The 20254-nt window shown below is 36.9% G+C and overlaps 1 protein-coding gene across 12 annotated transcripts; it reads left to right on the top strand.

The window, feature by feature from the left end:
• The first annotated feature begins 1117 nt into the window (after positions 1-1117).
• Positions 1118-18588, top strand: ZFP30 (ZFP30 zinc finger protein). Of its 12 annotated transcripts, none has more exons than XM_017643142.3 (7): positions 1118-2039; positions 2667-2741; positions 4061-4137; positions 7634-7719; positions 9144-9270; positions 10625-10720; positions 15652-18588. In XM_017643142.3, the coding sequence occupies exons 4-7, from the start codon at positions 7711-7713 to the stop codon at positions 17019-17021; spliced, it is 1602 nt and encodes a 533-aa protein (XP_017498631.1). In that variant the 5' UTR covers positions 1118-2039; positions 2667-2741; positions 4061-4137; positions 7634-7710; the 3' UTR covers positions 17022-18588. The 12 variants fall into 12 exon arrangements, with proteins under 12 accessions (XP_017498631.1, XP_073082360.1, XP_036869733.1 ...); XM_073226259.1 differs by having other exon boundaries at positions 1118-2150; positions 2667-2736; XM_037013838.2 differs by having other exon boundaries at positions 1118-2150.
• The last annotated feature ends 1666 nt before the right edge of the window (positions 18589-20254 follow it).

Below are 20254 nucleotides of genomic sequence, written 5' to 3'. Positions count from 1 at the left end.
GGAAAAAAACATCCCATCCACAAAAGAATATTGCAAGTGCAGTTATGGGAAAAAGAAAATGCCCCCTCCTTTGTTTTATGCTGTCCTTTGAACTTCAACTTTCTGATTATATACTCCTACAATCATATCATTCAGAAATCATCAATTTCCAAAGTTTTTTGTGGCAATAATTATTTTGCTCACCTAACTACTCACATTCCTGAGGGCACGACCAAGGTACCAACATCCAGTAACACAGTGGACCCTGCTCTCCCCCTGTCCCCCCGCCCAACACACAGTGTGCATGGAAAGCAAGAACCATGAGGGCTGGCCTATCAAAACCGTCCCTGCAATAACACACAACAGAACAATAGGGTATTTATTTTATCTCTAATCCATCTCAGGTTCTCAGCTGGTATTCTTTAACAAAAAGCCTAACAGGAGAAAAACAATTTATTAATGTGTGTGCACATGTCATGTGGGAGAAACCTTAACAAAAGAAAAGCCAGGTGGTCTCTTAGCACTCCGGTTTATATAGCATCTTCAACAAAGAACAATAAATTTGTGGAGAAATGACAGGATAAAAAAAAATCAGTTTTAGGCTCCCAAAGGTGGCAAACTGTGGAAGGAACCTAATGGAGTAAGGTTTTTTTGCAGACATCTTTGGTGCTGTGCTAAGAACCTAGAGTTGTCTCCAGTAAAGGAGAATTTATATCCTGTCTTTAGGCACAAATGGAAGAAGGTAGAAAGAGCTTTTTCTGCCTTTGATGCTTCTAAATTGCCTTCAGCGCAAAATAAGTTTTATGCCAAAGAGGCGTATTTTGGGGTAACATAGTCTGGTTTCCCTCAAGGCACAACCACCTTCAAAATATACACACAATCTCAGGCACTTCGCTCTTGCGTTGGGAGGGGAACAGGCCCCAAATGGAGTAGTTTTTCCTCACAACAGCAAACCAAGAGTTAATTGCGTTTCAACCTCTCCCAGGAATGTGACTTTTTAACAGTCAACCTGAAATTTCCAGATCATTACTAGTGATGTCATCTGTGGGTCTCTTCCCTAAAAAAGAATATGACCTGGCCTGAAACAAATCGTTATTTCTTTTTCAGTTTGCTAGGAAGTTCCTTGACCAACCTTCCTGCCTATAAAAACCTTCTATTTTGTCCTTGGAGCTCCTATTAGAAGCGATGTTGCGCCATTCAGGAATTGCTGAATAAGCCAATTAGATGTTCAAAAACTGAGTAAGCCTGGCAGTGCAATGGGCACAATTATAGACAACCCTCCCTCAGCGCCATCCCAGAGGGGGTTCCAAAGAATGACACACACGCAGGAACAGCTCGGTGCACGAAAACGCAACCCGGTTCCCGACCACACCCAGGCCCGAGGGCACCGCCAACCAGTCCCTCAGCAAATGCCACAGGGACCACGCCGGGGCACTGGGGGGTCACAGTCAGGGTCACCATTACAAGCTTTAAAGATCTGGGCACTGGGCCTAATCCAGGATCCTGCTCCACTCTCTTCAGAAAGCCCCGACTTTTCCTCCCCCAACCCCTCGGCAGATGTCCCCCCCACCCCCACCCCAAGAGCCTCCACACCTCTGAAACCTCTGAAGAGTACCAAGTACGCCCTACGCCCCACCGAGGCCGCGCTCCGGCTCAAACAGCAACTCCCAGGAGTCTCAGGGCTCCGCTCTTGGGGGCGGGGCGCTCGGCCTGCTAGGGGGCGGGGCCGAAAAACCAAAGGAGAAAAGAACGTAATAGAGCTTTTCTGACTGACTACAGTTCCACCGTGGAGGAGGCCTCGATTATCCTCGACAGCACCAGTCATTCACCGGGTCACCGTTATAGGCGTGAGGAATCAGGTCCCTCGGCCCTTCCGGAACCTCTGCTCCTCCGCTCCGGAGGCCCCGCTGCGACCTGGCCGCCTTCGTTCCCTGCGAGCTTCCTTCCCGCGGGGCTGAGCGACCGTCCAGTTCTCCGCGCGCCTGCGCACTCTCTCTGGAGTCTGGGTGCTACAGATTTGAGGGCGGAGAACCTCGGAGCAAAGTCCTGGCCTCAGTCTGGTGAGCCAGCCTCGGCTGTAGTCGTTGTTTTGCTGAAGCAAGCGAGCGTGGGACGGGCTGACTCTGCGGGCCGGGCCAGGCCGGGAGTGGGTCACGGAGCCCCCGGCCCCGGTGCGTTTCTTTCCGACTGATGGCTTGCGGTCCTGAGACGCGGAGGGCGCGGGGTTAGGGACCCGCGACTCTAACGGCGCTCGGCCGGGGTTGTGGGCGCGGCCTAGTCTGCAGTGCGAGACCCTGAGGTCTTGCGCAAGCCCGTCCTCGTCTCGACCACCTAGGCCCGGCGGAAGAAAAAAGACCCGAGATTAAAGTCGGCGGTGGAGCCCCATAAAGAAGTCCTCCGCTTAACGCCGGGCCTAGATTCGGGGCTGGCTTCTGAGGTCTGGGAGGACCGGCTGAACAGAAGACGACGCGGTGGGCCGCCCCAGGGGGTGGGCAGTTGCGGTGACCCGACTGCAGGGTGCCCGAGCTGCGAACTCGGACACGGGTGACCGCGGACCTTCGCTGGGCTCCTCCTCGGTTCCATTTGTGCATGTAGGTGGTGTGTAGCGAGGGTCAAGCGGCTACAGAGGGTGGGTCTTAACCGAATCAGGAAAAGCTTGATGTGATGAACCCTGTTTGCCTCCCCAGCCCTGCCAAGTAAGCAGAGAAGGCCTCTGAAGTGAAACGAAGCGCTCGCTGCTGTGCCTGTAAAAGCCAGGTTCTGTGAGTTTGTGCTGCTTCTTTGTTTCCATGAAATGCATTGATTTTCAAGACACGCGAGTTTTTAATTTCCTTTCCTTGGAATGCCCTGCTTAAGAATTATTTCAGTCATTGATTTGGGCCTAGGATTTCACTACCTAGTTAATGGCAGGGGACCTAATTAATAGAATTCCCGTTCTAGTATCTATTTAATATATCTCTACAGTTAGTTAACCATACGGTATCTATTCAGTTGTTCTGTGGGCACGGTTTTTCCTAAGGATTCTGATGATGTAAATACCCTGCTGTAAGTTAATGTTCGTGCATTGTTTTCGACCGTGATTTGTTAAGGAGCAGTTTAGGGTTTAGATATCTTTAATGATTCCAGAGTAGGAGTGGGAATTTTTTTTTTTTCAAGGGAATCCATGAGTGGTAATTTTTAGTACCAGCCAGATGTGGTTAGAGGTTTGGTAGCATGAATTTCTTTTGTTTTTGACAAATAAAAAGTTGTATATGTTTAAGGTGTACAGCATGATGTTTTGATATATGTACATTGTGGCATGGAATGATTACCACAATCAGACTAATTAGCATATCCTCCCATAGTTACTACCTGTGTGTGTGTGTGTGTGTGTGTGTGTGTGTGGGTGGGTGGTGAAGTACTTAAAATCTTTTAGCAAATTTCAAGTACATAATACATTATTATTATCTATAGTAACCATACTGTACATTATGTCTTCAGAAATGACTCATAACTGCAAGTTTGTAGTATGAGTTTGTTTTGTATATGCTTTTGGATAGACTGAGAGGTATATGAAGTTGGTTAAGAATTTTGAACCTGGATGAAGAGGGTTTGAATCTTCACTGCCCCTTAAACCTAAGTAAGTTTGGGCAGTCTTTCTGTGTTGCAGTTTAATAATGATATATATATACCTTACAGTTTTGTTTTGAAGATTACCTGGATTAATATCTGTAAAGCTCTTAGAAGAGTACCTGGCACATGAGAAGAGTGCTTAATTAATATTAGCTACTGCTATTAAATCATAATTCATAGTTATTCCCTATCAGTTTTCTATATTCCCAAGAGTAATGAAAATGTGAAGTTAATGATGCTTGCAAGCAAGATAATGAACCAGACACTCAAGTGAACCAGGACAGGGATTCTTAACATGCAAGTCTTTGGACTCCATTTATGGGTTTTCAGGGCAACTAAAACCTCTTAAGATTATATACAGAATTGTATATATTTGTCAATAGATAATTTCAGTGGGGAGGAAGCCTGTCATTTAATGATATTGTTAAAGTTGTATAAGACCCAATAATAGTGATTCTCATTTGTCTAGAATCAAAATCTGGAATAACTGGAAATGACTTGGGATAATCTTACAAAAGCAGTATCCAGCAATATGGAAATGGTTAGGTAACTCACTCCATCCACATCATAGAATGTTATATAATAAAAATGTTGTTTATAAAGAGTTAGTCTTAAGAAAAAAGTATATAATGTAGTATTGAGAAGTATTTATTGTGAATAAAAATCTATGAAATTGCTAAGTTACATGTAACTTGAACATTAAGTAGGAATTTTTAAGATATTTTGCAAGGATTTAATAACTAGTTATTCATTGGAGACTAGGAAGGGTAAGCTCAAATTATTGAGCAGATCCTGTGAAATAAACTTTGGTTTTTGTCTGCTGTACATACTGTCTCTTAATCATTTTGCAAATGCCATGAACTAGCATTGTGGTCCTTCACAGAAGGATCTCAGGATGTTATATTGAGATACAATATTCAAGAATTAAAAGAAATTACTTTTCAATCACATTGATTTCCCTGTTATTACCACTTATGCAGTCTTACTTAATTTTCTTAATGACTATGAGATACCTTGTCCTGACTCACTAAAAAGTTCTTTTTAATAGGAAGAGCTTTTTATTAAACAATATTTCTGATGATGGAGTCAGTACAGGCTTGTGAAATATTTAGTATTTCATTAAAATGGAAGAAAATTAAAATTATCCATCCATGGTCCCAGTATTCAGGAATAATAGCTATTAATTTTAGAGCATGTTTTACCAAAATATTTCTATGAGCATATGTGTTTTTGTATATGGCTTTATTTCTGAATAGTAAGGTAACTGAAAACTTAAACCAAGACCTGCAGTTCTTAGTTTAAACTAAAAGAGGAATTCCATGCTCTGATAGATTTTATAATACCTTCATGGATGTATGGAAAAACATGAAATCCCAGTAATCCCCTTCTGGTTTGAAAATCTTACAAGTATCTATAATTCTTAAGATAGGGATGGCAATTAAATTGAGAAACTTAATCATGTTTGACATTAATTTTAAAATCTCAGAGTTGAGATATTAGATTTTTGCCATCTACTGATATCTGTTTCATTTTAATGAGTTTTAAATCTTAATCATATTACATATTGTTTTGTAAATGATTTTTTTCTTTCAGTATATCTTGAATATTTTGCATACCTTGACTATTTTCTCAAACAGCATTTAATGATTATTTTGGTGTTCAATTTTAGGGATGTTTTATGAATTATTTAAGAAATCAGTTATTGGGCAGTGATGTTCAAAGCTGCCTAAGCAATTTCTTCAACAGGCTTTTTGGGTCCTATTACTTAACCAGCTTTTCATGTGGGATTTCAGAGATAGGAACATTTAGGAATACAGCATTGACTTTTGCCAGGTGGGATACAGGTGACACTCTTAAGTACACAGCTCAATTTTTGAAAGATTCCTAGAGTACGAAGTAGCTCTATTATGCCAGAAGCTTCATCATCCTCATCCTTCATTTGAGAGTTTGAGAAATGAATTAATGATAATTTCCTAGAAAATTAAGCTTACAAAAAAGCAGAAGTATTTAACCTCAGAGAAGACTTTTACAGGGAGGCAAATAGTCTGAGTACAATACATAGCCCAGTTGGTAATGGTATTTACATAATCATAATAATAGAAACTGAAAATTCATTTACCCTGAAAGAGAACAAAACCATATTGGAAGGATAGGGAGAATGCAGGTATGTATATGTGAGGTGGGAGATGGGTAGGTGAAAGATAGCTAAAACTATGCCTTCCACATTAGGAAGTCAATAGATAATGATTAAAATTGAAAATTTGGAAGTAACAATAGGAGCATGTTACTTAAATGTATGGAGTTGAAATACCAAAGGAAAGCTAAAAGAGGTGAAAATTGTTGCCTCCAGATTTGGAAGATAGGGGAGAGGATGGCAGGGATATAACTATTAGGGCTTTTTGTAATATTCCTTGCAGAGTTATTTTTAACTGTCAGGTATAAGTGATACAAATTTTGTAAGTTTTTTATTAAAAAACTAGGGCTCCAGAGAAGAACAAAATAAAGATCACTTGGGATACGTTCAAGTAGAGATAACACGATAAAATTTTATTCCAAGTTCACTCAGACTATTTTGTGCACATGCATATACATGTCTGCATATGTATATAGTTTTCCTGCCAAAAATACAATCAGACTGCAATACTATTGTCTAACTTGTCTTCTTCTCCAACAATGTGTAGTGACCATCTTTCCATGACCTCAAAAAAGAATTACTTTTTAATTGGTGTTTAGTTTTCCATTGTGTGACTGCACAGTAATTTCTTTAACCTTTTAGAAGCGTATTTTGTATCTTTTTTGCTTTTTTGGTCCCATTATAAACATTTTCCACACATCATTTCATTCTTTCTACATTGTACCATGAGTGCCCATTTCCCCACAACCTTTGTAATATGAGGTATCGTCAGTTTTTCAAATCTGCTAATCCGTTACTTTAATATATACCTCCTTAGTTACTAGTGAGTTTTAACTAATGGATTACTTCTATTTGCTAGAGAATTATCCATGCTCAGGTTTCATAAATTCACTTTTCCCCAGCCAGGGTACCAAGGGAGATGGGTTGATAAATGAGATCATGCGGACAATACTGATGATTCTGAACAGGAAAATGGTGAACAGTGAGCTCTGAAGATTCTGGAAATGGTAGTTCAGCCTGGCAGAAGGGATCTCAGTGTGCAAGTATAGTTTTCTGTGATAAAGACTGCTAGGCATGGTCTATGCAAGTACTTCTCAAATTGTGGCATTTGGACCAGCAGAATCAGTATTTGGGAAGTTTTTTAGAAATACAAATTCTCAAGCCCAACTCCAGACCTAATAAATGCCAGATTCTAGGAGTGGGGTCCTGCAAACTGTGTTTTAATAAGCCCTCTAGGTGATTCTAATGCAGTCAGTTTGATTACCAAACTTTACTGCCCATTATGATCACCAGAGGGAGGCTTTATAAAAATCTGAGGTTTTAAAAATCCTGATTTCCAGGTCATATTCTATACTAATTAAATCAGAATGTTTGGGGAATGAGAACCAGGCAGCAGTATATTTTAAAGATCTGAAGATGATTCTACCATCCAGCCATGTTTGGGAAATTCTTGTCTGCAGTATTTTCTGTCTTCATGTTTAGGGAGGCCAGCCAGATTCCTGAGTGTTAGAAAAAAGTTCTGATTTAGATGGTGTAGCCACTTCAGCTGGAAAGGTGGAAATGGAGGGAGATGGATCTACTCAGGACAGGTCTGGACAGCTCATTCTTAGGTCCAGATCAGCCTTCCTGGGGGTGGAGAATTAATTGGAAGCCCTTCTGCTAAGGTACACACATGTGCTTCCATGCAGGAGTCTCTGCTCTGTGTCTGTCCTTGTGTAACTGATTTCCCATATTTTTGGGGAGGACATAATATTTATCTAAACTACCTCTTACCTCTCATAACTTGTCTGTGTGTTGGTTGGTAGGTGGAGAGGCGTTACATATAGAATTGGAGAAAATAGAGTGAATTTTTAAAATTTGGGAGCTCATAGTCTATTTTGTTCTTACGGCTTCACATTCCTTCCTCAGCTCTGGCTTCTGTGGGCTCTACGTCTCCAGTAAGTGACCGTTGAAGGAAACTGACCAGTTCTTGCAGTTCTAAAATCATGGCTCATGTAAGTCGGTGTTTTTATTTGAAGTGCTGTAATTTTTTTCTGTTTATGTGAATGTTCTCATTAGTTATCCTGAAACTTCCTAAGAGCCCCATCTAACAGCTTCTCCCTAGTCTTTCCCTTTCTAGTGAGTGATAAAGACAGGCAGCCCAGGCCCCTTCCCTTTTGTTCTCCGTCCATGTTACTGTGTGAATTGACCAAATTATTCAGCATATCCTATGTGTTCAGTCTTTGTCTAGAGCAGAGTTAAAGCAGAAATGAAGTCTGTAGAGGGAGCTGTTTGATCTGAGACTCTCAGGAGTCGAGAACACTTTAGTACTGTCCAATATATAACGTGTGCTAGATGTGTCATTTAAAATTGGCTAGTAGTCACATATTAAAAGTATATAGAATTAGTGCCTTAGCACAGTAGACAGCATGTCAGTCTCATAAAAAGTATAGAATAATATGCAAGGCATTTATATAATCTTAAACTTTTTAATTTAAAAGGGTCACATTAAAAAGGGTGAAAATAAAATGTTCAATTAATTTTAATGTTTAACTCATATAGCCAAAATATTATTTGGAATTATAATTAATAAAAATTATTGAGATATTTTACATTCTTTTTTCTTTCTAAAGAAAAGGGAAATTATTTTTTCTTCAACATCTGGTACATATTTTATACTTCCAGCACATCTAAATTTGGACTAGCCACATTTCAAGTGCCCAGTAGCAACATTTGCCTAAGCTAGCATATTAGACATTGCAGCTTTAGAGATTCTGTATAACCTAAATTCTAAATATAATTTAACATACTTTAAAGTATAGAAATATCTAAATATAATCATTCTTAAGTTTAACATTTATAAAATGGGCTATTGTGTAGTTAAAATATTCTATAAAGGATTTGTTATAAGGAAAAATGCTAATGATCCAATGTAGTGATGAAGTTGGGTCTGGAAGAAGTTCTCTAATTTTATATAATCTCTACTTTTAAAAATAGAGATTTTTATGGTTCATTTGGGGGAAGAAAGTCCATCAATTATTTTTTCTAATCCTTAAAGGAAGACAGATTTGAGTAAATCATACTTCCTGAGTATATTTTTAGGCCAATCCAAGCATTATTCTTTGAATACTGTTTCACCTAAATGTGAAATTCTGATTAATTACCTGAACATATCTAAAAATAAATAAAATTAGACATCCCACAGTACACAGGAAGTTTGGTCTGTAGCAGTGGTGGGCTGACTTCAGTGTGTGAGCTGGAGTCAACCCATGGCTTGTTTCTGTACAGACTGTAAGGTAATTACATTTTGAAAGAATTGTTTAAAAAAAGAAGGGACAGGGGAAAGATGTGCAATAGTCTTGTGGCTTGCAAAGCCTAAAATACTGGTCCTTTACAAAAATAAATAATTTTACAGACATACGTGGATCTGTCATTTCAGGATTTGGTGATGTTCAGAGATGTGGCTGTAGACTTTTCACAGGAAGAATGGGAATGCCTGAACTCAAGTCAGAGGAATTTGTACAGAGATGTGATACTAGAGAACTATAGCAACTTGGTGTCTCTGGGTAAGCTTACTTGTGTCAAATAATTTAAAATTCACGGGACTGAGTTTAAGGGCTGTTTTTCTAAGAACTAGCTAAATATCTGCTTTGTGGTTTGGGACTAGGCACCTTTAGCTATTAAGCTATTAAATAGCACCTTCAGCGTCCCCCATAACTCAGTGACCTTTACATCTTCCTTGCCTTTTCTGTAATTATTTCTCTTCAATGACAGATGTAAATTCTTAAACATTCACAACAAAACCATTGTCAAAGAAATCTGGTTTCATATCACTATAGATTGTCTATTATCTGTTTTTTTTTATTATTAAGGTATCATTGATGTTATGCACTATTATGAAGGTTTCACAAGAAAATCAATGTGGTCACTACCTTCACCCATACTATCGAGTCCCCCCTCCACACCCCATCGCAGTCACTGTCTATCAGTTTAGCAAGATGCCACAGTCACTACTTGTCTTCTCTGTGCTACACTGTCTTCCTCATGACCTCTCCCACACCATGTGTACTAATCTTAATACTCTTCAATCCCCTTCTCCCTCCCTCCCCACCTGGCCTCCCCTTTGGTAACCACTAGTACCTTCTTGGAGTCTGTGAGTCTGCTGCTGTTTTGTTACTTCAGTTTTGCTTCGTTGTTATACTCCATAAAATGAGGGAAATCATTTGGTATTTGTCCTTCTCTGCCTGACTTACTTCGCTGAGCATAATAACCTCTAGCTCTAGAAGGTCTGTTATCTGTTAACTCACCTTTAGTGTGAACAGGAAAACTGAGGTGTCTGGCTCTATATGCCTAGTATGTGATACTGGGTTGAATCAATAGTTGGTTAAAATTCAAGTGGACCCATTCAGTTTTACTACAACAGACATATTATCTTTTAATTAATTTATGAGTAAAAGTTTAAGATACATGAATTTTGTATTTAATATTAGATAAATGTCCTGGCAAGAAACTTATTTTCTCTTAGCAAAATATCAAAAAAATAGGAAAAATAGTACCTAATAAACATACATAGTGCTTATTATGTACTAGGCACTCATCTAAGCACTTTAATATTTATTAAATCAAATCTCACAACAATTCTATGGGTAGACATTGTGTGAAAACTGAAGCCATAGCAGCCCCAGTGACAGAGGCAGTATTTGAAACCAGTGCTCTCAATCATTACTTCCTCTCAAGAGCCAGATCCTGGATGAGTTTAAATTAAAATAAGATGATATGTCTACCTCTCTGTTATTCTTATTCTTTATGATCCTGAAGTAACTGTACTATGAATGTTTTTCAGTCCCGTTACTCTTTGTTCTGAAGCGTTGATCAAATAAATTCATTCTTTATTTTGTTCCATTATGTTTTTTTGAACAGGATGTTCCATTTCTAAGCCAGATGTAATTACCCTGTTAGAACAAGGGAAAGATCCCTGCATGGGTATGAGGGATGGGAAAAGAAGCTGGAGCCCAGGTGAGTAAATGCTAATCAGGCAAAGGTCCACACTTAGGGCCTGGCAAAGCCCTGCGTGCTGCTGGGCAAGGAAACACTGGCACTGAGCAGACTTCTAAAACTATCTACTAATTTATAGGAAGAAGATAGAGCAACATGTTCTACTATACCTTGGGAACATAGTCAGCAAATTCAGAACATAGGAAGTACTACAGGGTCAAAAACAGTTTCTTCATCAAATTGCAAGAAAAATCAGAAGATAATAGGAGAACCTGTAGATTAAAATGTATATAGACAACATGTCAACCAATTATACTCCGTGGACTTTGTTTGGATCAGATTACTATTATTAAATTGTTTAAAATTTTATTTATGAGACAGTTGGCAGTGTGAACACTGATTTTTGATAATCTTGAAGAATTACTGTTTTTTTTTTATTGGTATTATTATTATTGTTAAAAATCCCTTTAAAAATCCTGAAATAAGTACAGAATAGTACAATATGAGATTTGCTTCAATCAAGGAGCGGAAAGTAGATTGGGGTTAGGAGAGGGGATTGCATAAGAGGTGTAAGCATGGCTTGATGGTTGGTGAGATCAGCTCATAGAAATGTGGACATTTGTTATACTGTTCTACTTCTGTATATGTTAGAAATACTCTGAATAAAGTTTTGTTTTAAAGTTTTGGTAGATTAAAGAAAATGAGAGGTGAGGCAATAGTGACAGTAAGTATATACAACTGTTGGGATAAATTTTGTTATACAAGACCTGTGGAATAGAGGGAATGTATTTTAAGATGTGAGGTTAGTACATGTTTGTAGGGTGAAGGGAATGATTTCAAAGAGGAAAATTGATGGAGTAGAGAATGATAATTTTGGAAGCAACCTTCAGTAGATGAGTAGGAGTCAATTTATGGAGAAAAACATGCATGCATATGGTTTCTATCCAACAGGTTGGTTGGATAATGTGGTGAAGGGGAGAATAAGTATTTTTCCTTCTGTTGTTTCTAATTCCTTTTTTGAACTAAGCAGTAAGATTATCAGCAGAATGTGAGGACTGAATATGTCATTGGAATTCAATGTAGACTATTCAATCTTTGATCAGTATTGATACTCAGAAGTAAAATTCTATGGTAATAGGGTTTTAACATACAGTTTTCTTGGTACATTAACCCTGGTGTTAATTGACTAAAACTGCCTCTGTCATAACTCCCCTGTATCCCATATCATTTTGTTTCAGAAAAAAAAAGTCATTAAAGACATTATACCTCAAGAAACAAATTAATTTTATGACCAGGTAATTTACTTCTCATTTTTTTATTTAAAACTGATTCCCTACAAATGGAAACATTTCTCATTTTACATTGACCCTAAGATGAGCTAATATTTTGCTTTCACATTAGCATTGTTTACTAGAGTAAAGTCCTCTAATTCAGTAGAATCCAAACTAGAATTTGGTTTTTTAATTTTAAGTAGTTAAATATTTTACATATATTTTTTAAAATTTGGAGCTTTAAAATTTCCTCCCATAGACCAATCTTTTCATATGTTGTCTTTTTGTTTCAGTGTACATCCAGCCAATTCTTTCTTGATTAAATCACACATATAATGCATAGGCTATTATTTCTAGTTTCAATTTATTTAAAGTAGAACAAGAACCTAAAGGTACTTGTGAAAAAAACTGAGTGTAAAATCCTTCTTGAAATTTTGTTTCCTGTCAGTCTGTACTGTTTTCTCACCCATGCCTACTTTGACAACAGTGCAATGTGCATCTGTAGCTGGTACTGCCAAAATATTCAACTTCTAGTGCTTGCAATGGTAAGAACTAGCAAATTTGGGAACAAATGGCTTTTTTTTTTTACAGAAATCATAAGATTACAGCTCAGCTGTTCATGCTCTAGAGAAGTCTCCTAGATGAGAACGTTCAGCATGTCAAGATCTTAATCTGGCACGTCACTTAAGTAGTGGGCCATGTATGATAATCTTGACTTTACTATATCCACACTAGGAGTATTTTGTTTTTAATGAAAACATTGAAAGGATATTTTATAACTTGTCCCATTTTATTTTTTATGAGTGAATAATATGGACATTTTGTCCTAAGTTTTCTTATATTTATTTAGTTAATTGTCTGCTTACTTCATTTATTCCATTACTTTGTCCTTTATCTTATGCCAATGTGTATGGACTTTTATGTTGTGAACACTTTCTCATTTTTCTTACAAATGTTTTGGTCTTTTGATTTTTTACTGTGACAACCTTTTAGATCACTGGTTTTTAATCTTTATGAGTAAATTCTTTGAAATTACCATGTTATAACATTCATCACACCTTTATAGCTGCCTACTTATTTACTACTAAGATTATTTTACTAATTACTGGTCATTTTACCTATAACTAACATCTTATCTGTTTTAATGAGGCCTTAAATTGACTTTTTCCCAAAAGTTCTTACAAAATTGCCAGTTTTGTATTGTTTTCTTGGGTGGGGAGATAGAGACAGACCAGCAGGCACTCAGGAAGGGAGTGAGAGGAAGAGAGGGATGGAGGGAGGAGGGGAGGGATGGAAGAAAGGAAGGCAGGAGGGAGGGAGGAAACAGGGGAAAGGAAGAAGGGGGGAAGACATGCATGGATTTCATAACAGTATTTTCTATGCCATTCATTTATCTGTCTGCTCACATTTTATCCACACTTAATCTTTCTTGCCTGTTAATACATTTTTAATATATCCTCTTTAAAGTAAACTTACTAAAATATAAATATAAACAAAAAAATCGTAAGTGTGCAGTTCTCTGAACATTCTGATCACACCCATGTAATCAACACACAGATTCAGAGCTTTATTAGAATAGCAGAAACTACCTCTACTTCCAGGCATTCCTCCCGACCAAAATTAACCACTATCCTGACTTTCTGCTTTCAAGCTTTATAAAAATGGAATCAATACAATGCATATTCTCTTATGTCTGGCTTTGTTTATTCACCATTCTGTTTATGAGATCCATGATGTTGCATGTACTTGTAGATAATAAATTCTCACTATTTACGGTATTGTGTTATGTCAGTATGTAATAATGTACTTAGCCATTCTTCTGTTTTTGAACACTTGGATTCTTTTATTTTTTAAGTGTATTTTTTTGGAGTATAGTTGATATACAATCTTATATTGGTTTCAAGTACACAACACAGTGATTCAGTAGTTACACACATTAATTAAATCCTCACCCCAACCAGTGCAGTTATTATCTGTCAACGTAGAAAGATGTTACAGAACCACTATGTTCTCCATGCTGCACTTCCATACCCATGACTAGCTTATATTATGATAGATTTTTGTGCTTCTTATTCCCTTCACCCGCCACACCCACCAACCCCACTACTCCCCCAGGGTAACCACAAGTCACTTCTTAGTGTCAGTGAATCTACTGCTGTTTTGTTCATTTTGTTTTTATATTCCACATGTAAGTGAAATCTTATGGTATTTTTTTCTCCACCTGGGTTATTTCACTGAGCATAATACCCTGTAGGTCCACCCATGTCACAAGTGGCAGGATTTCTTTTATTTTTTTATGGCTGAATAATATTCCACTGTGTATATATACTGCATCTTCATTATCCATTCATCTATGGTAGACGCTTTGGTTGCTTCCCTCTCTTGGCTATTGTAAGTAATATGGCAGTAAACATAGGGTTGCATATATCTTTTTGAATCAGAGATTTTGTTTTCTTCAGGTAAATTCCAAGAAGTGCATTTACTGGGTTATATGGTATTTCTGTTTTTAGTTTTTTGAGGAACCTCCATACTGCTTTGAATAGTAGTTGCACCAATTTATGTTTCTACTAACAGTGTAGAAGGGTTCCCATTTTTCCATATCCTCACCCATACTTGTTATTTCTTATCTTTTAGATAGTGACCATTCTAACTGCTGTGAGGTAATATCTTATGGTTTTGATTTGCATTTCCTTGATGATTAGTGATGTGTAGCATCTTGCCATCCACCTTTTGGCCATCTGTATTTCCTCTTTGGAAAAATGTCTGAACATTTGGGATTCTTCCCAGTTTAGGCATATTAAAACTAATGTTGCTATAGTGTACATTTTTAAAAATACCTTTTTCTTTTTGAAAGGTACTGAACCCCTGTAAAAAATTTTTGAGAAAAAAATTTGTCTAACTCTTCCAAAAAATTTGAGGAAATATACATTTGGGAAATATATCTTTCCTAGAATTTTATTAACCTGTAACTATGGTACAATCCTATTGTTATACCTGAAAAATCACTAACATACTATGTAGGAAGTACCCAAGTGGTATTGGCTATGAAGACTTCAGGGAGACTATAGTGAAAGGTATGAAGGAACAAAACAGTTTGAATATTTATAACATAGATGTTTACAGTTAAATAAACTCAAATGAAGATAAGTAGAACCTCTCATAGTAGAAAATGAGCTGTAATGGAGATAGCTACAAGTGAAAGTAGAGAGACAGTTGGAAGGATGATCAAATGTAAAGAAATCTATATTTTGACTGAGATTGCTTAGCTTAGATGTGCTGGTGTTTCCCATCTCAATAGGAAATGATAAAAAAATATTTAATCAGTATACTAAAGTGTAAGACTGGAGGCAAAACAATGTGTGCAATACTGTTAACTATGTATGGAAGTTTAATAATTAACAGTAACTGTGCTGTGGGTTTGTCAGTGAAAGGCCGTTTCTGCCCTTGAAGAAGTTAACCTTGTTCAAGGTTAGAAAACATTTTCCTTAAAACTTTTTTCAGTCTTGTTACATACTCATTAATTTTCCCATTTCTTATTCTGTTTATTTCATATGGTTATTTGAGTTTCTTAGTCTGTTTACTTCAACTGGGTTTTCTTTTTATTATAAAGTTTTTATTTGCTTATTTCTTTACCTTTTCTAGAATAAGAAAATTGTATGCATTTATCTTGTTTTCTTTCAGATTTAGAATCCAGATATGACACTAAAAAGTTACTTCAAGAAAAGGATATTTGTGAAATGAATTTATCTCAGTGGGAGATAATGGAAAGAATTAGAAGCTGTGGCCTCAAAAACTCCTTTTTCAGAAAAGTTTGTGAATACAAAAAGTTTGAGGGACATGAAGGTCCTCAAGAAGGATATTTCAGGCCAGGGAAAAAAACCACCTCTGGAAAAATGCCTACTTATAGAAAACTTACAACTCTTACTCTGTATACAAGAATTCATAATAGAGAGAAACCTTATGAATGTGGGGAATGTGGGAAGGCTTTTAGAGTTCGCCAACAACTTACTTTCCATCAGAGAATTCATACTGGTGAGAAACCCTATGAATGTAAAGAATGTGGAAAAGCCTTTAGACAGTGTGCCCACCTTAGTCGACATCAGAGAATTCATACTTCTGACAAACTCCTTGAATGTAAAAAATGTGAAAAGATCTTTACATGTGGTGCAGATCTTCGAGTACATCAGAGAACTCATATTGGTGAGAAGCCCTATGAATGTAAGGAATGTGGGAAGGCTTTTAGAGTGCGAGGACAACTTAATCTCCATCAAAGGATTCATACTGGTGAGAAGCCCTATGAATGTAAGGAATGTGGGAAGACCTTTAGACAGTATGCGCACCTTACTCGACATCAAAGACTTAACATTGCTGAGAAGTGCTATGAATGTAAGGACTGTGGGCAAGCTTTTCTGTGTAGTACAGGCCTTAGAATACATCACAAACTTCATACTGGCGAGAAGCCCTATGAATGTAAAGAATGTGGGAAGGCCTTTAGAGTGCGACAACAGCTAACACTCCACCAGAGGATTCATACTGGTGAGAAGCCCTATGAATGTAAGGAATGTGGAAAGACCTTTAGTCGTGGTTATCATCTAACTCTCCATCAGAGAATTCATACTGGTGAGAAACCTTATGAATGTAAGGAATGTCAGAAGTTCTTTCGTCGTTACTCAGAACTTATTTCACATCAAGGTATTCATATTGGAGAAAAACCCTATGATTGTAAAGAATGTGGGAAGACCTTTAGACTATTTTCACAACTTACTCAACATCAGAGTATTCATTTTGGTGAGAAACCTTATAAATGTAGGGAATGTGAGAAGACTTTTAGACTGCTTTCACAGCTTACTCAACATCAGAGTATTCATACTGGTGAGAAACCCTATGATTGTAAGGAATGTGGAAAGGCCTTTAGACTTCATTCATCACTTATTCAACATCAGAGAATTCATTCTGGTGAGAAACCATACAAATGTAAGGAATGCAAAAAGGCATTTAGACAACATTCTCACCTTACTTATCATCAGCGTGTTCATAATGTAACAAAATAATTATAAGAAATCCTTTTGTGAATTTTGTGTTAAGGAGCATTAGAAAATAAATTCTAGAGGGAAAGTTTTTGAATGTGGGGATCCCCTTTGGCTTCATGCTCACGAGGTTTATTTAAAAGAAAGTAAATGAATATGGAGTTTTTCATCTCCATTCAAACCATGTTAATCTTTAGGAAATGTGTTCTAGAAAGAAACTGTCTTAAAGGAGTGAATGTGGAAAAACTTTTATGTTAAGTGTGATCACCTCTATTCCATCTATGCAGTATACCTAAGGAGGCTGCTAGGGCACTAATTTGTTCAGAAAATTGATAAACAATGAAAGAAGAGTCATTTAGCTTGCATTTCCTTTATGAACTATATTTCAGGGCACATAGAAGTTGAGATGTTTATTAGAGAGTTTTGCAGCACATAATGAAATGATGGACATAGACATGATTCTCAAAATAGAAGTTAGAACCGTTAGGTCAAAGACTGATATGAACTTCATAGTGAATATATCAGGATAGCAACCTCTGACACCACAGATGAATTTTAACCTCATCAAAAAATAGGACAAAATATTTTATACCTCCTAATGAGAAACCATAAGACATAATATCTTGTCAAAAAATATTGAACTGGACTCTAGTTAAGCATCAAGAACTAACTCCCAGTTTAAAGAAAATTCAAGGAAGAGAAAGAACAAATTATATGACATAAGAAGTAATTAAGCAAATCTAAAATGTGGGTAAAGACCCACAAGTAGAATGAACTGAATTCTCAACCAATAAAATAGTATTGAAAAGGAGTTGGAACTCTTAGATATTAAAAGTCTTAAGAGATGTATCAAATATAATGATTGAGTGGTTCTTATTTAGCTAGCAAGTTGAACAAATATAAAAACACTTGTATGACAAGTGGGGAAAGGGGAATATTGACAGTATTAGGTAATATTAAGAATTTATGATTTTGTTAGGTCTAATAATAGCATTGCAGTTAGTAAAAATGTTTGTTAGAGATAAGTTATGAAGTTTATACCCATAAGATTTTATGATGTCTGGGATTTCCTTTAAAATGCTCATGCAAAAGAAAAATTAGGATAGATTACCTTAGTTTGTCAAAATAATGTAAGATGAGTCTTGGGTACATAGTTTTTTATTGTTTTTACTATTTCCCCTACTTTTATGTATTTGTAATTTTCCATAATATTCTTTTAAAGATAAAATTAACTGAAATTATAACCAGTTTGAACTGAATGATTTTTTTTAAATGCCTACATATCAAAACTTGTGGATGTTGTCAAAGTTGTATGCACTGGGATATTAAATGTGCTATAATTGGATTTGGGAAATTAAGATTGAGGGTCCAGATTTTATCTAGTTCACCTATCACTACATGTTATAATGTCTGTCCCATAATATTTCAAATGCTTAAAGAATGAGTAAAAAAAATTACTACAACTAAGTATGGAAATTTATGAAATAGATCATTGTCCAATGAGATTGTTGCTAACAACATGTTGAGCACTTAGAGCTATTGAGCACTTGAGATGTGGCTATTTCAAATTAAAATGATGTTAAGTGTGAAATAGAGTGTTTTGAAGATTTCTAAAAAAGGAATGTAATGGAACTCTTTCTCACAGCATTCCCCTGCTGTGACTGGGAAGCTCTGATATTCAATGCATTGCATCATTACATAGTACAGAACCCAAAGTCTCTTTCTCCCCCTAAGCAGCATGGTTGCATACTGAGATCTTGGTCTACCCTGGGTCATTTGTTTTCTTCTTCAATTCTCCTCCCTCTCCCATTTCCTCCCTTTCTTCCTCATAAAGTGTATCCTGTGGTTACAGATGAGTGGTTTTCTCAGACTGTTTTTAGCCTGTAGGCATTTTGTGATCCAAAGGCCCTTTTTCTTCATTTTGTACTATTTCTGTACCATTAAGTTCAAACTTGCAGTGCTTCAGGTAGTACAATTCTCTTTAAAATTGTATATTTTCTATAATTTTGTTAAGGTTCACTCAATTAGGCAAAAGAGCAACAGGCTTTTCTCTGTCCTGGGGTCCCCATGAGGCTACTCTGGAAAAAAACAATTTTCAAATTCTTAGAAGCCCTGCTGTTCCACAGAGGGACAAAAAATAGCTTCATCTTTACTCTGAGGTGCATTTTCATGGCAGCACTGTATATTTGATTTGTTTTCCCTCTCAGGCCCTTTATAATTTTGAGAGCCCTTTGCTACTTGGAATCATGTTCATGGAACCCTGTATATTTCCTTGAAATATTACTTGAAATATGAACCAATTGATAAAATGAGTATAATGTGATTTTCTGTTAATATGATGGATTGCCTTCATGGATTTACAAACATTGGTCAAGCCTTACATCACTAGAATTAACTATTTTAGCATATACTTTAGAAATACATATTGCTGATTTCCCTTGATTGCTATGATTTGCTAGTACTTTTTAAAGGATTTTTGCATCTTTATCCATGAGGGGTACTGGTCTATAGTTTTATTCTGTCTTGTCTCATTTTGGTATCAGGGTGATGGTAGCCTCAAAATGAGTTTGGCACTGTTACCACCTTTTAATTTCTGGAAGTATAGGATTGTTAATTTTTCAAATGTTTGCTAAAATTCTCCAGTAAGACCATTTAGCCTTGTAGTGGACTCAGTGTGTTTCCTTGAAATTCAGGTATTGACATCTTAACCTCCAGTGTGATGGTATTAGGAGGTGGTGTCCCCTAAATTAGGTCATGAGGATGGAACACTGTTAAATGGGATTCATGCCATTATAAAAGGGACCCCAGAGAGCTCTCTCACCCTCTTCAACCATGCCAGGATACAATAAGAAGATGGCAATCCACTCTGGAAGAGAGTTCTCACTAGAAACCAACCATGCTGTTCCCTTGATATCTGACTTCCAGGCTCTGAACTGTGAGAAATACATTGCTGTTGTTTATACACCCACACTATGGTGCTGTGTTACAGCAGTCAAAACTGAGTAAGGAAAAATTGGCAACATAAGAGGGGTGCTAATGTAACAAATACCTAAAAATGTGGAAGTGGCAGTGGAATGGAATAATGGTAAAAGGCTGGAAGATTTGAGATAAATGCAAAAAATAAGGCTTCCTGGGTAACTTTGGTGAAAAATATTGAAGAGAAAAACAATATTCTTAGGAACTAAATATCATGAACAGAATGTAGAAATATGGATGGTAAAGGCCATTCTGATTAAGTCTCTAACATAAATGAGGAA

This window comes from Manis javanica, chromosome 17 (genome assembly GCF_040802235.1).
Source record: "Manis javanica isolate MJ-LG chromosome 17, MJ_LKY, whole genome shotgun sequence".
Lineage (NCBI taxonomy): Eukaryota > Metazoa > Chordata > Mammalia > Pholidota > Manidae > Manis > Manis javanica.
This window is presented reverse-complemented; position numbering and strand designations above follow the sequence as displayed.